We start from the raw sequence: 14,743 nt of genomic DNA, 5'->3' as shown, positions 1-14,743 counted from the left end.
CTATATAATTTAACAAGAATATTGAGGTTTTATTACTCTTGAAATTATGGGAAAAAGCAAGAACCGTTCATTAGGAATGGTTCAGTGTTTAGAAGGTTTTTTTTTTAAAAAAAAAAAAAAAACCAAAACACACAAAGAAGGAAAAAGGTTTAATAAAGATTTAATAACATCCACAAACATGCCAAAAACTCCAATATAAACTACCTTAAACAAATATTTGCAAAACATGCACAGGTTACCATTTACAATTAAAGGAAAGTAGCGTTATAGGGTGAAAATTTATCATTTTAAAAATGACGATATAGAAGAGCCAGAGATTCAAGTCAGCATGTGAAATCTCCATCCAAGAATTAATTTTATTAGTTAGAATATACAAACTGTCATTTTTAAGAGACTTTATCAGGGACATATGGACGAGTGAAGGAAAAGGCAATGGAAGGCTCTAGTTTATAAACATCACAATTTTGCAAGTAATCATTAATATAGCTCGTTTACTTAGCTATACTTCATCCCCTCCCCCAAAATCCAAACTTTAATTAGAATGAAGGGCTCTGTATTCTCACCTCCCTCGTTATTAAAGAATATTCAATACCAAGGGGGGGGGGGGGGGGGGGGGGGGGGGGAGGCAGAGTTGCAACTTGTTCAGAGTTACATCATATAACCCTGAACTACAGCTGGACATGGGAACTCATTACACTAAGAGTTAATATTGCAAGAGTATGAAATGAATCTCATGATATTTGGGGTTTTTCTTAAAGTTCTTTCTCCAGGCATCATGTTGTTATGTGAGCATCTATTAAAGTATATACGAATATCCTTCAAGCACTGTGGACAGACGTTGTGTAACATTCACACTTCAATTTTTAAGCCAATCTCAGTTTTTGTGGACTGGATTCAGTTCTTAAGTTCTTTCAGTTGGCAACATTATCTGAGGTAAACTCACTCTGTCATAGAAATATAATACCAAGACACTGAGAGTTTGGGGTTTGTACTAATCCTGACATTCAGTTTGGAAGAAGAAGGGTTCAACCCCTCTTTACACTTTATGTTCTTTCAGATAACCTGAGTCACTATGGGAAGGAGGCGACGGATTTAAACAATGGAGAAAGACTGAAAACAACCCAACATAATTCTCCATTATTTCTCCCACGATTCTCCCTTTCTCATTCCTTAGATTAATTTGTGGAGAAACACACAAGGTTTCATGATAAGCCATAAAACAAAAGATCCTATGCCGTGACTTTAAAAGACAAGTTGTCTATACTGTGTACTCCAGTAATTTGAAGTGTATTGTTGTCTATTCCTTCATTTTATATCTTCAGTGGTCATTACAGATTTGTTCTCCAGGGTCAGAAGATGCAATGTGCATTCATGCAAATGCATTCATATATTTAATATGCCATTCATTAGTCAGTTAACCAGTACAGAGGTGGTTTTCTGCCTGGCAGTTCCTCTCACTGATTCTTCCCTTCACCACCCAAGTCTGGTCCAAGATGACAAGATGTACAATCTTGTGGCTGTAATTATCTTCTAATATTACCTATAGCAGCCTGATGTCCACTGGAGAACAAACTGGCTGCATCTCAGTCTAAAAGGCACAAATACATCATTTGCTAAGGACAACATTAAAACATTGCTCTTTGAACATACATATTCAGAAATAAGGAACTGTGGGGCTGCCTTCTTCCGTAGCGTCACAAAGAAGCGTTGTCTGTTGATTGGTTTAGTGCCCAAAACAACACAGTTTAAGAAGGCTTTGAAGGAGTTTTCAGAAAAGGTGCATAGCCTAAGTGGAAGGTTTAAAAACATGTTCCCATTTTGTCTTGCTTTGAAAACTAGTGTTTTGTGCTAAAGCATTTTAAGCTGTATTTTCTTTTTCTAGGACTCACTGGCATCTCACTATCCTCCTGTCCTGTGACACAACTCCCTCAAAATGGGGAACAAGCAGAAAGTAGAATGGAATCTGTAGTAGGAATGCAGTAAAAGCAGCTATACTTTTGATATGCCATCAGAAAAGCTCTAGTTAATATGATGTTAGCTGCTATTTTTTAAATTGGAAATTAGGTTAAGAATGGTTTGAAGTCGTATCAGCCCTGACTATGGCTGTCACATTGAAACAGGATGCCATGGATTCAGTAAGAGACATTACTAGACAGAAGTTATCTGTTTTCAAATACAGACTTTCCCACTTTAAGAAAACATACCCCCTCCTAGAGGCCACTGGAAATGGAGGATGACAAGCCTTTTTTAAGTGATACTTTAAAACTACTCAGTTTAAGATAACTGCTACTTCCTTTCCTTTAAAAAAAAAAAAAAATAAAAAAAAAAGGAGAAAAGGTTTATTTTGGAGTAGTTCTATCAAGGAAAGGGCATATGAAATCAAGTCTGCTGTCATTATTCAATCATTGGAACATATCCAAACAAGAGGAAAACAATTTGCATGATAAAACTGGCATTCTTAACTGTGATTCATGTCTAAAATGGCAGGATAATCAGCAAAGGGACGCTTGTTAGTGAAGTGCGTCGCCAGCCCACGCCTCTTACCTGTCATTGTACACTGGTAGTGAGAAACCACTGTTGGGGTGAAGGCTAAAAAAGAAAAAATTAGGGAAAGCAAACTGAATAAAACAAATGTGTGTACATATATTTGTGTGTAAATATTTCTACATAGATACTGTGCGTGACCATGAAAGCACAGGTGTGTAAGCAAGCTGGCACGTTCTATTAAAAAAAAAAAATCATCACACACAAGGGTGGCATTTCATGTGAGGGGAACAGATTTATTGCCTATATCACGTAAATAAGCCTAAAGGAGCAGACTGCTACATTGTCTACCTAATACAGATCTGACTCTCATATTATGCCAGTATTGCAGGATTACTGTTAGATTTTTTTAATACTTTTTGCAATTAAAAATAAAGTATTTTTGCTACATTTAGGTGTGGCGCACATGTTAAACTAAAAGTCTAACTCCTGGAAAATAATAGCTAGAGATCTCTCTCCCATGGCCTGCACTACTATCTCTAAAGAGCTTTCCTCCCCTTACCGGTTTTTGCCGTTGACAAATGGGAGGGACAGGTATGATTAAAAACAGAAACAAGAAATTCAGGCAGGAAAACCAAACCTTGTAATTTCCAAGCTTTTCGTTGTTCTTCTTTGGCAATTTGTTCCATGTCTTTGTCGTATATGTAATCTTGACACATAAAGCAGTATATACCCCCATACAAAAGGTCTATGGCTGCAAAACAGAAGGGAAGTTGGGGAGGAGGAAAAAAAGATGTGAGTTCATAAACTAGAAGACATTTTAAAGCAGGCTTCCAAGTCAGGCACTCTTTCTTCTCAGGTTCCACAAAACGTAAAATTTGTACCTTAGAATCTGGAGAGTGATGGGGTGAGGTGGGTGGGGAAAAGAGAAAAAAAAAAATAAACCCAGAAATCTTTCCAGTTACAGTAAGAGTTACTCAATTGCTTCTGGCACAGCAAGAAAAGTGTGCAAGGCAACAAAGCATTAGCTGCCTTCAAGTTGTTTGTAATTCACAATATACCTTTCAAAGACGTAAGTAACCAAAAGGCGTAATTACAGTGACTGACTACAACACATGCAGAACTAGTACTGTACGCTTTGATACGTATTCAAAGTCATTAAAATAATTAGAAAGCACCTATTTAAAATCCAAACTAAAGCTCAAACAGAAGACAGCAGCAAAAACTCAAAAGAATCTTGTCCAGGGGAATGGTTTTCCAGAGTAGTTAATTCCACAGGTTGTATGTGTCTCAATTTCTTGTTTCACATGCCCTTTTAGAATGGAGGTATGAACACTGACCAATGTTAAAATTATTTTTCTTACACAATCTAAACAAAAGAAAGCCAAGAAATGAAATAAATTAGCTAACTGGAAAACGACATTTTGTTTCAACACATACTGAGGAAGAAGTAAGTGCAAACTAATCATAGCAAAATGCTGATTTTCAGTACAGAGATATGGAAAAAAGCCACAATCAAAGGAAAGTGTAAAAAGAAAAAAAAAAAAAAAAAAAAAAAAAAAAAGACACATTCAGTGGGCACTAACAAATTCTTAGCCAGCTACTGAAATACAATCCGCACCTAGCAGACAGCTGAGGAAACACATCAACATTCTCCCTCAGGAGTATATCCTCCATTTCTTTTATTTCCAAATTCCTCTTATTTCCAGATAAATAGCATTATTTTAATAATCTCACTACAGTGGAAACTTGTTATAAACAAAGGAAACTATTACCACATTAGGTGGCCTGCAAGAAACAGCACTGAATTTCTCTGACGTCACAAGCCACATGCCACGCAGCAGGAATTCTGCTGTCGGTCCCGTCAGTGGGCCAGGGCTTGCGGTTAAAGTGTCTTGGTAAGCTTGGTAAAGTTTCTTTCTAACCATGTTTCATCCCACCCTTCACAGCCTCTACCCATCTCACAACCTGCTACACCTCTCCTTTAGTCCTGGGCACCCTTTTTTTTTCCTCCTCTTTCAAAAATCACTTTTTCAATGATTACATCAAATTGTTTGTTACTTCTAATACATAATAAAGGGAACAATTAATTTAAACCAGTTTGCCTAATGTCTATTGGCTGTCATCTTGCTGATGTGCCTCATCCTTTTGTTTTGTCTATTGGGACCACCAACAGTTTGTGGAAGAGGACACTGATCGCTTGCGTTACCTGGTATAATGTCCCAACAGCAGAATTTTCAGCCTGGTGCCTGCAAGACTTAATACAACTCCTCTAGCAGAATATCATGAAAGCGGATAAGAAGCTTAGCTGTGGTGGAGATCAGTAACACAACGCTGTGCAACTGGGGTGTGTATGTGTAGTATCACAAAAATTAGAATATTTCTCCGTTATCTATTGTACTACCAGTTATTCCCAGGTTTCAACAAAGAACTGCTGAACAGCCGAAGTATTGGTCTCAAAATGTGAAAAACCAAATATTGTTCTCCATATACATTTTTTAATAGATCCCACAAACAGCCTCCCTCCCCTCCAAGTAACAGGACAGGGCTGGCAGCATATTCAACAAACAGGACTCTGTGAGCACTAACACTTTCAATCCACCATCAGAACCAGCTGGCACACGTTGTGCTCAGAGGATTCCTTACTTTTCTCAGCTTTCCGGATTTACACACGAGTGATGAAATAGAGGTGTCAAGATCAAAACCAACAAGAGACCGCCTTACACAAACCACCTGTTCAGAGCAGAATGAATTTCTGGTCTAAAGAATCAGAAAGCTGAAACAGAAACACTGGCAGAGCGAAACCCGCAATTGTCCAGCGCCTGATTAAGGGCTCTTGAGGAAACCTCCTCTCTCCAGCATACTTAGGTGAACAATGCAGCTGTACATATGCCAACACTTTCAATGTCGTTAAAAAGATTGCAATAGGTTTTGGACAAATTACCTCAAGCAGCAGTGACACGGCAGCCGTACCGGCCAGTCATGGCAGGAGGATGGGCAGGGGGTGTTTCTCTGCATAGCCAGAACATGGACGCTCTGTTGCAGGATCCTCAGAAGAGAGCCTACCAGGGTCATTCCTAAGTTAAATCTTTCAAATTGGTATGGTTTGAATTTTTCCCTTGTAATAATATACTTCAGCTTTCTTATTCTGGTCATCTTGAGGTGAAAAGGAGTGTTTTCTCTAGGGCGAAATACAAAATATCTGCTACTATGTCTCCCTGGTGAGCCACGGCGCCCGCAGGGCTGGTGTGCAGGCCCTGATGGAAGAACCGCTGAAGGGACCTTCTCACTGACAGAAGTTCTTCTAAAGCAAGCAATTCTTTAGCCCTAACTGAAGTTACACCATACGAAAGGAACAAAGTCCATATAAAACTTCCTCCCTCAGAAGATTTTATTTTTTTTTTTTGGCGGGGGGCAGGGACAGGATGCATTCACCTCCTCATTAGCCACAGGCTAAAATATCTCTTTATTATTATTAAACTGGCCGTGAAGTTCTACCCCAAACTGAAACACCTGACCAGAAAATTCAGTAAGAAACACTATGACAGCCAAGTACGAGAATACACGTGTAACAGATCTCACCTTTTATATTAGTATTTTGGATCACAAAACAGGAACAGGCCTCAAATTCATGAAAGTTTTGGGAACTACTACCCTAGAAACAATGCCTTGATGTTTCAGATTAATCCGCTGCCAACCCTGCCGTGAGGGCCCATGTTCCTCATGACTAACATCTCTTTCAGGATGCTCCTCCAGACGGGCTGATGCTGATACTCCCACCTCCCAGTACCTGCTCTTCCTAACACTACCTCTGCCCCTCTCGGAGGGGATGGGGGGTAAAATCAGTGTACTTTTGAGTTTTATCGTAATACACACAGATAATTGATTACACTGGAAAAATAAAAGATACATTGAGTGGAAACATACTTTTTTTCTTTCATAGGGAAGAATCAGAAGAAATTTAAGAGAACCATAATGTCATCTTGTTAAATGTGAACAATCTAGTTTCTCATTCCAGGAGTTCAAAATACCTACTTGTGGATCATAGGCAGAGTAATTTAAAAATGAAAAGGCATCTTGGAATGTAATTGCTTTGCTTTTATATCTTCTATGCTAATAACAGGCTACCTTATTCTGAAGTCATATCTCCTCGTACCCCTTCCTATACAAAATTCTAAGCAGCTGCAATGCAAAAAAGTCAAAAGAGATCTCATGTTTCATTTAAAAATAAAGCTATCAGCCTGGAGAAACAACGAGGCATCACAGAAGATCATGCGGGAATGACAGCGACTTTATCTACTGGTGCAAGTGACAGTAAGTTTCGGAAAACAACAGCTCAAGGGTGAAAGTTTAAACTCGGGCAGCAAAAGGTCTTCAAACTCTCCATCTGGGAACCAAGTGAAGTGTTTTGTTTAAGCCCCAGTGCTTTACTTTGCCAAATATATCCACTGACGTCCTTGTGAAAATGTTAAGAGACCACAGATGATGGGAACATATCAAAAATATGTAAGAAAGCAGGGAAATGTGCCACATCCAGAGTGTGAACATGCATGTCTCATCCAGCGAAGGAACTCGTATATTCAGTTTTTGGAGGATCCAGGTGAAGAGAACTAACATTGCTTAGCTGAAAATGGGATACTTCACCCTCATAAGCGACAGCCTTCCATCAGATATGACATATTTGTGAATCACGTTTTGGTGATTCACCATCTTCCTTGGAACACTGGTTGTGTTCAAGTAGAACAAAACACATGCAGCAACTCCGAATTCAGGTCAATTTTACCTGTATTGAACTTAATTCCACTCTGAATTGCTTCAACTCAATCTTGGCATGTTATCAACCTGAAATCAACACACACTCATATTCTATGCAAGTCACCTACATTTTGCTCAACTTCTGGAACAAAGGAGACTAAATCGGTAATTTTTTTAGATAGTATTCTAAGTCACAAGTCCTAAGTAAGTACATACTTCCTAATTTCTCACCTCAAGTGTTAATCATTAAACCAGTTTTGAATAATAGTATCAAATTCACAAGAAGTGATCTGCTAAACTTCAGCCAGCTCTCCACTTGTTCTTGTATCTGACATATTAGAACAAAACAAACCTGATTGCTTTCCTCCTGTTTTCCTAGCACCTGCATCACAGGTCAGAATTCCTAAACTAGTAAGATATTAAGGTCTACTAATACGAGTAAGAAAATCTTACTAATCCCAATAAGAAACAAAAAAACGCCAAAGAGCAACATCACCCCCCCAAAAAACCCACCCAAAATCCCAAAACATAAACCACACCCAAAACATACAAAAAAACCAACCCCAAAACCAAAAGAGAAGCCAAAACACACTAGCAGACTCATCCGATGCATCAATCAACTTACATATTTGAGTTTTTGCCAGGAACTAGTGAGCAGACACATTAAAGGCTATTCACTCTTTTTCCTGATCCTCTCAATCTGTATAAAAATGATCATAGCCTTAACTCTTTTAGTCACAGATATACTTTAAAAAAAAAGAGAGAAAAAGGCTAGTTTTGCTAAATGGTGCTTCAACCTAGCTTCCACTCCATTGAGAATTGCAGGCACTTACTTTTAGGGGAAAAAAAACCCAAAACCCAAGTTCCTTTTGTATAGAGGAATAAAGCTGGGTTAATGAACTGACAATATACAACTGTGGTTGGCTTCAGGGGCGGTGGGTTGGCCAACGTAGGTAAGGTGCAGCTGTGGCTGGTTCTGTTACTTGGTTGGGCAAATTGAAGGTGTCTCCACTTGTAGAACAAATGGGCAACTACAAGGATCTTAAGAAGTTTTTCAGGACACAATGATGTAAAGACCTTGTTGCAGCTGGCTAGTTTGGATAGTGCTGTGACACTTTTGTTGCCAAAAATGTAGCATCAGATACCCCATCTTTTAATACACATTTAAAATTATAGCCACAGTTAAGCATTATGCTTTCCTCTCACAATCAGTATTTAAGAGAAAGGGTATTTTCTTCTCCTAATACTTGAGCTAAAACCCTTCTATTCTTTAAATACTTCTTGTTCTTTATTTAAACCAGCAGCTAACAGGTCAATGTTTTTGTGGGTTGTGCTCTAAAATCTCCAAGATGCTTCTTGGTCCCATACAAATCCATAATTTTAATGTTTAAAGGGACTGATTTACCTGCTACTGCAACATAGCAAGTACCCAATACCACCCCACAAACCACTTAAAACTAGGAGCCAAACGGCCAGCCTCTACGCTGTACACTTGCCTCTGATGGTCTAAGTGTCACCCTGCATGTGCATGTGATTTCAAGCCAGGAAAGATAAGACGAAGGAAAAAGTGTCCTAGTAACCCTAAGGAATCTAGATACCAAAAACATTTTTAGCTGTTAATTGAGAGGAACGACGGGCTGTCAAAGCGTTTTATGTTAATTTATTATGAGCAGAGTATTAACTCCAGCTCCTTGACCTCATTCAGATATCATATCATACACACACCCCTCATGCATGCACACACACAGTATACTACAGAGGAGTCTGCAGCATGCCTATACTTAAGTTGCCCTGCACTTCCTATTATGTGTTTTACCTTTTGTCAGTCTTCTCCCTGCCCTTCTCCGACCCTACAACCTTCAACACGTCCCGTTTGCAGTAAAACTTTGAAAACCAAAAAGAATTAAATCCTCCTGCCTAAAGCACCTTTTCTTGATCCCACAGAATATTATTCAGGTTTAAAGGAGAGAAATTGTTAAACACTCCCTACTTAATCATGCTGGGTTTTTTTTCAGAAATCTGGGGGCAGAATCCCCAAATCACAGCCACCACGTTTTGTGCTGCTCCATGTAAGATATGATACAAACTGCTTATGCTCATCTGCATATTTTCATCTGATCAACAATAGAAACTTACTTTTTTTAATTAAAGCAGTAGTAAGATTCAGAACTGCAAAGAAGTTAGTAGTTGGGTCTGAGGCAAGCAGATGCACACAGAGCTGGCAATATGCACGTTAATATTCAGGAGGTTGGCTTTCTGAGGGCTAAGAACATTCCACGTGTACAGAGAACTCTTCAGGAGTCATTTCTCTCCTAAGAGGAGCTTTTGAGAGTGAGCTTGCAGGAGCTTATCACCACCTGAACTTACCAGAGTGGCTCCTAGCAGAAGACAACTGCGATGAACAAATGCCTGCTGACTTCTTATGAGTTCAGTCTAGCTCAAAGTTTGAGCTAAGCTACAACAATACCATGCTGGAATGTGCATCGCATAAGCGAGAATTTGCCTGCAATACTTTGCACATTGCATTCTAGAACAGCAGGTATCTGTAACAGCTATAAGGAATACTGGAGATTCAAAGCCATACCCTATGGCTGACCTGTATATCCAAAGTGCTTTCTTCCTTCTCCTCCACTTCCAATCAATGATTCTCTGGTTGACATCACAAGGACATCATGTTGAAGTACAAATAGTTTGTACTTTCTACTATTAAATTTCATCTCACTTCTATGACTGTAGTCAATGAGGTTATTTAATTCTTATCACAGGACTACCTAGCCCTCCTCAGCATAAGCAACGCCTCTGAACTTTGTAACCATCATGAATTTCAAACACAGACATAATTTCTTCTCTTCGATTACTAGAAAACAGCAGTAAACCAGGACTGGTTCTGCTAGGGAAGGCCATGCATCCTGCACACTCTGCTTTCAGTTTATTCATCATCAGTCTCCCTTTATACTGTTTCACACAGACTACAATGCTTACATTAATCCCCGTCACTTCTACCTCAAGTAATAATTTCCAAGGGGGCAAAATGTCAAATTCTTCACTTGATCTAGACAGATTATATCCACCGTATTTCCTTCTTCTAAGAAAATCAGTTATATTATCAAAAAGATGTATCAGTCTGACCTGATCCATCTCTGACAGAACTATAAACCACTGTATGCTGTTTTCCATTTGCCTTCACCTCCTTAACAGGATTTTTTAACCATCACCAAGCAAAACATCAGAATTCATCAAATCAAGAGGCTGGTAAAATGCCCAGATAACCTTTTCTACACCTTTCTGAGCCTAGATGCAAAAGAAAAAACCAAACTGCTACTCCAGTGCTGCAACAGACCGTGCTGGGAACTGTTTTAATTGCCCCTTTCACACAGAGTATAAGAAAAGTCTCAGCTGGTTACAGAAGAACTCGAGTCTACTGTCATCATGCAGAATTAATGCTACAGTTGACACCTTCCAACTCAAATCAAAATTAAACAACTTTCAATGTCGCTCCTTTAGGTAAGTGTTGTATTTCTACATATTAAATTTCAACAGAAAGGTATGCATTAACAGCAGTAACCAGATTTTTTCCTTTGACCAACTTCAAGTATAGAAACCAGCTTTTTGTCATGTTTCCTCTGAATCAGATGAAAAAAATTAGTTATTTGTTTTCTAGGGGAAGTAGAAGCTTTTTGAATTCTTCCAAAAATCCTCAACTTAATCTATGAGCATTATATTATGGTCACCCACCCAGTTCCTCTCACGACAAATGTATTTATTGGACTGAACCTTACGTCAGCATATACTTAGAAAAAAACATTCCTCAACAAACAGCTTGTTCTCTAATAAATAATGAATGTACTCTAACAGGACTAATTCTGAAATGAACCATTGCCAGTCTCCTTAGAAACTGAATGATAGTTCAGCTTTCCAGCTGCTTCTTGTTTAGCCTTTCAACCACTGAACCTCAGTCCTGCTACTTCACCTACCTCTATTCTTAACTCCAGAACGGGGCCTTAGAGCAGACCAAGACTTCAACCAAAAACTGCACTATGTGCTGTTTCAGCGATACTACTCATGTGCTGAGTGCATCTCTAACGATAGACGCGTAGCATGGAAATGCATGAGTTGGCTCCTTACCACGGAGTTTAAATAGGTCTACACAGACCTTTGATATCATAATTGAACTAATCAACTCAGAATGCAACACTTTCCTAAGCTTCATACCAATGATTTTTCTGGCAGCTAAGTGTCTGCATGTGTGTATTTATGTATGTGTGTGTACATACATAAATATATATTAAAAAAAAAGCACATGGGGAAAACTCCCAAGCAAGGTTACACAAATACTCCACTCTCACAACCATTAATTCTGCTTTCTCATATAACCCCCCTAAAAATGTTTTAATCATTATCTAATAGAAACAGAAAATACTCACTCAGAGAGAACATTAAGACTTCACTTGGTGTCTGCCTAGCATTTTTCAGTCCCAACCAGGAAACTGATAAAAAGAATCACTGTTATGGCTGAGATGAATTCTCTCTGCAGCACTAACCTCTCTTCTAGAGCTACTGTTCTGTTGTCTTCCAGTTCCTACCACCCTGGGACTAAGTTACTATGTCTTTTCCTTCATTGAGCAACTGCAGAAGAGATAAGGAAGGGACCGACAGTTTTTACAAGGACAGAAACTACCAGCAAATTCCCCAGGTGCTGAAACCCAATTTAGAAAGATTACATAGGAAGATGGCAAAGTATGCTGATGGCACTCATGCATTTAGAATAATCAAATCTGAAGCTTGCAGAAAGCTCCAGAAGGATTTCAAGATACTTAGCAAACAGGTAATACCACCAAGAGTGAAACTTTTATCACTACCAGTCAAGGTAGCAGATGAGTAACAATTACTACTCAGGAAAGAAGTCCTGGGGTCACTGAGTATAACTCCCAAATAGCGTCAGCTCAGTGTTAAACAGCATGTTAAGAAATAAAATAGAAGGGCATGCAAGTATTAACTAAGAATACAAGTCATTAGTAAACTCTTTTAATCCAAAGAGTTGTCACTACAGATAAGACAAATTAGAAGTAATAAAAGAAGTATGAGGAGGATCTTGAGAATCATACAACAGTTTCAGTAAGAAAAGCTAGAAATAGTTCAGGATCCTACAGGCTAGAAAAAGAAAACATCTGATAATATCAAAAAGATCAAGAATCCCAGAAGAGATCAACAAGGATTTTTTACTCACCATTTCTCAATTCCTCACAAAAGTATACAGAACAAAGTTACAAGATCCATAATAAATTAAACCAGAAGAAACACATGCATTTTTCATATGGCTCAGAAAAAAACCGTGGAACTCGCTGCCTTTTCATGTTGTGGGTACCAAAAAGGAACGAGGCTTTAACACTGGACAGGCTACTGGGACACAAGCACCTAGAAGCAGTCTCCTGTTCAGAAAGTTTTGGAAGAGCAGAGTAGTAAAAAGGAAAAAATGTTTAATAACTATACTGCTGCCTATTCTCTAAGCTACCTCTGTTGACTGCTACCAGGTGGAAGGCTAGGTATTTGTGACATAGATTCAGCCAGTACAACCACTTTAAAGCAGCAAAACATGTTTTATTAATTTGGGAGAAGAGGAAAAAAGGAAAAATTAAGGATTCTCTATTAGTTGCTGCTATTGCAATTTTAGAATCTCCTGAAGTAACAACATCCACAGACTGAGACACTATTTTGCTTCGGCTGCTGGATTTCAGATCTGTAGCATCTATAATCAATGTCTATTACAGTGAATTTTTAAGTACCTTACAGTGCTCGAGGAGGGTACAGCCAGCCAGCCCTGCCTTATCTGCTCCTGACAACTCCTTTGCATACTACACATTTTGACACAGACGTCTCTGAGCAGCCCTAGGACAAACCCATGGGTGTTTATAACCGATAACATTTTCATGTATTTGTGGGTGGATGAGGGATGCCTACACAGTAAGAAAACAGCAGTGAAACAGAACAGGAAAAGGCTAGTTTGAATAGTCCCAAGCCTTCAAAGTCCTGGAAAGATCAGTCTTATCTACCCTCTTTCTAAAGGTTTTCACACCTGTATAGAAATTTTACATTGCATTAACAATTCCCCACCCAGTGGAAATATCAGCCTATCACAGTGATCAACTAACAGAGACTGCAATGCAGGGATTAAAAAAAGCAGCTCGTATAGCTGGATCTTACTTCACCTACCTGTCACCCACATCCACAACTCAAGGAACATACTAAAATAAGTACAGCATTTATTAAATATACACTGAACAGGCAAGCAGATGCAAGAACATGGATATCGCTATAAGGTCTGAGTGTCAGTGTCTAATTTCTGTTGCTCAGGGAAGCACGGATAAGGAGTAAATTTTAAAAACACTCTGGACTATGATCCTAAAGCTTCCTGAAACATATAGCAGTTAGCTGCAAAAACATCGCTTCCAGTGCTCAGACAGCTGTTACAGCTGAAATCTATGACATTTCTTAGAACTGTGATTAAGTGTGCAGTTCCTGCTAGTCTCCATGGAGACTGATGTTGGCTCAGCAAAAAGTCACCAAGTATTTTAAAACAATTCCTGTTCGTTTTGAAATTTCAAAACACTTAACTTGGTTTTGCCTATCAGAATTGCAGCAGTAAAAGCAACCAAGAGCACTAGCAAAACTAGAAGAATATTTTTACAGCTCATTTCATATGCAGCTGGAAATTAAACACCAAAACATAAATTTAAAAAAGAGAAAAGGAATCTCCAGAACTAGAAAACAAGCAGTTGTACAACCTTCCTATTATGTATATTTGTGCACCAAGTACATTACATTTAGCTGCAAAATAATCTTTTTGGCATGATACAATACTGTATTCTGTACTTTGGCTTGTATAATTAACTCTTGCCCTTTTTATCTAAAGGCTATTCCTTTTGGGAAGTACCTTATCTCACATGTTCTTAATTGTGTAGTACCATGACAATAATTACAACAGTCTTTAAGCAGGAGAGCATCTTCAAAGAACCTTCCTCCTCTGTCCAGTTTTGGTTTTCCTTTAAGGAAACAGAAGATATTTCACTACAGCAGACAACAGCAAATTCTACCTTGCACAAAAATTGACTTGAAGAATTTAGGCTTCCCAAATACAGAGATAAAAGAGCAGCTCACAACATGTGCAATTATAAAGCTCTTTCAAAAGGTTCTCCATAAATACGTAGGTGTAGTGGTAAAAATATTACAGTGTTTACACAGTATCCACAGATAAACAGGCAAATACTGTCTATGGTCTCAATTTAGCACTGTATTTTTTTTAAACCTGGCCATAAACTTACACTGGCACAAAAGGGTTTTTTATACGTGTATACACTTTAGGTAAACTAAGGATTTCTGGTCGAGTAATTTGTATTTCTGCATTGGTAAAGATTCCCAAGTAATTTTACCTAATGATTTGACTTCAAAAGCTCTTTGAGATTACACCCTGCAAAAGCAATAAGGAAACTGTCATACAGGGTTGGTT

The 14,743-nt window shown here is 38.5% G+C and overlaps 1 protein-coding gene across 3 annotated transcripts in view; it reads right to left on the bottom strand.

Moving 5' to 3' along the window:
- The window catches only part of USP22 (ubiquitin specific peptidase 22), a 110,938-nt gene that overhangs the window by 53,206 nt on the left and 42,989 nt on the right, over nt 1-14,743 (bottom strand). For 2 of the 3 annotated variants that reach the window (XM_055804916.1, XM_055804915.1), the window contains 2 exons: nt 3,125-3,238; nt 2,545-2,589 (listed from right to left, as the gene is read on the bottom strand). In XM_055804916.1, coding sequence (XP_055660891.1) covers nt 2,545-2,589; nt 3,125-3,238 — 159 coding nt within the window. The remainder of the gene's footprint in view (nt 1-2,544; nt 2,590-3,124; nt 3,239-14,743) is intronic. The other variant, XM_055804917.1, reaches the window with a different exon arrangement.

Source organism: Falco peregrinus, chromosome 5 (genome assembly GCF_023634155.1).
Source record: "Falco peregrinus isolate bFalPer1 chromosome 5, bFalPer1.pri, whole genome shotgun sequence".
Taxonomy (NCBI): Eukaryota; Metazoa; Chordata; class Aves; order Falconiformes; family Falconidae; genus Falco; species Falco peregrinus.
The sequence above is the reverse complement of the archived record's forward strand: the minus strand, read 5'-3'. Positions and strand labels throughout refer to the sequence as shown.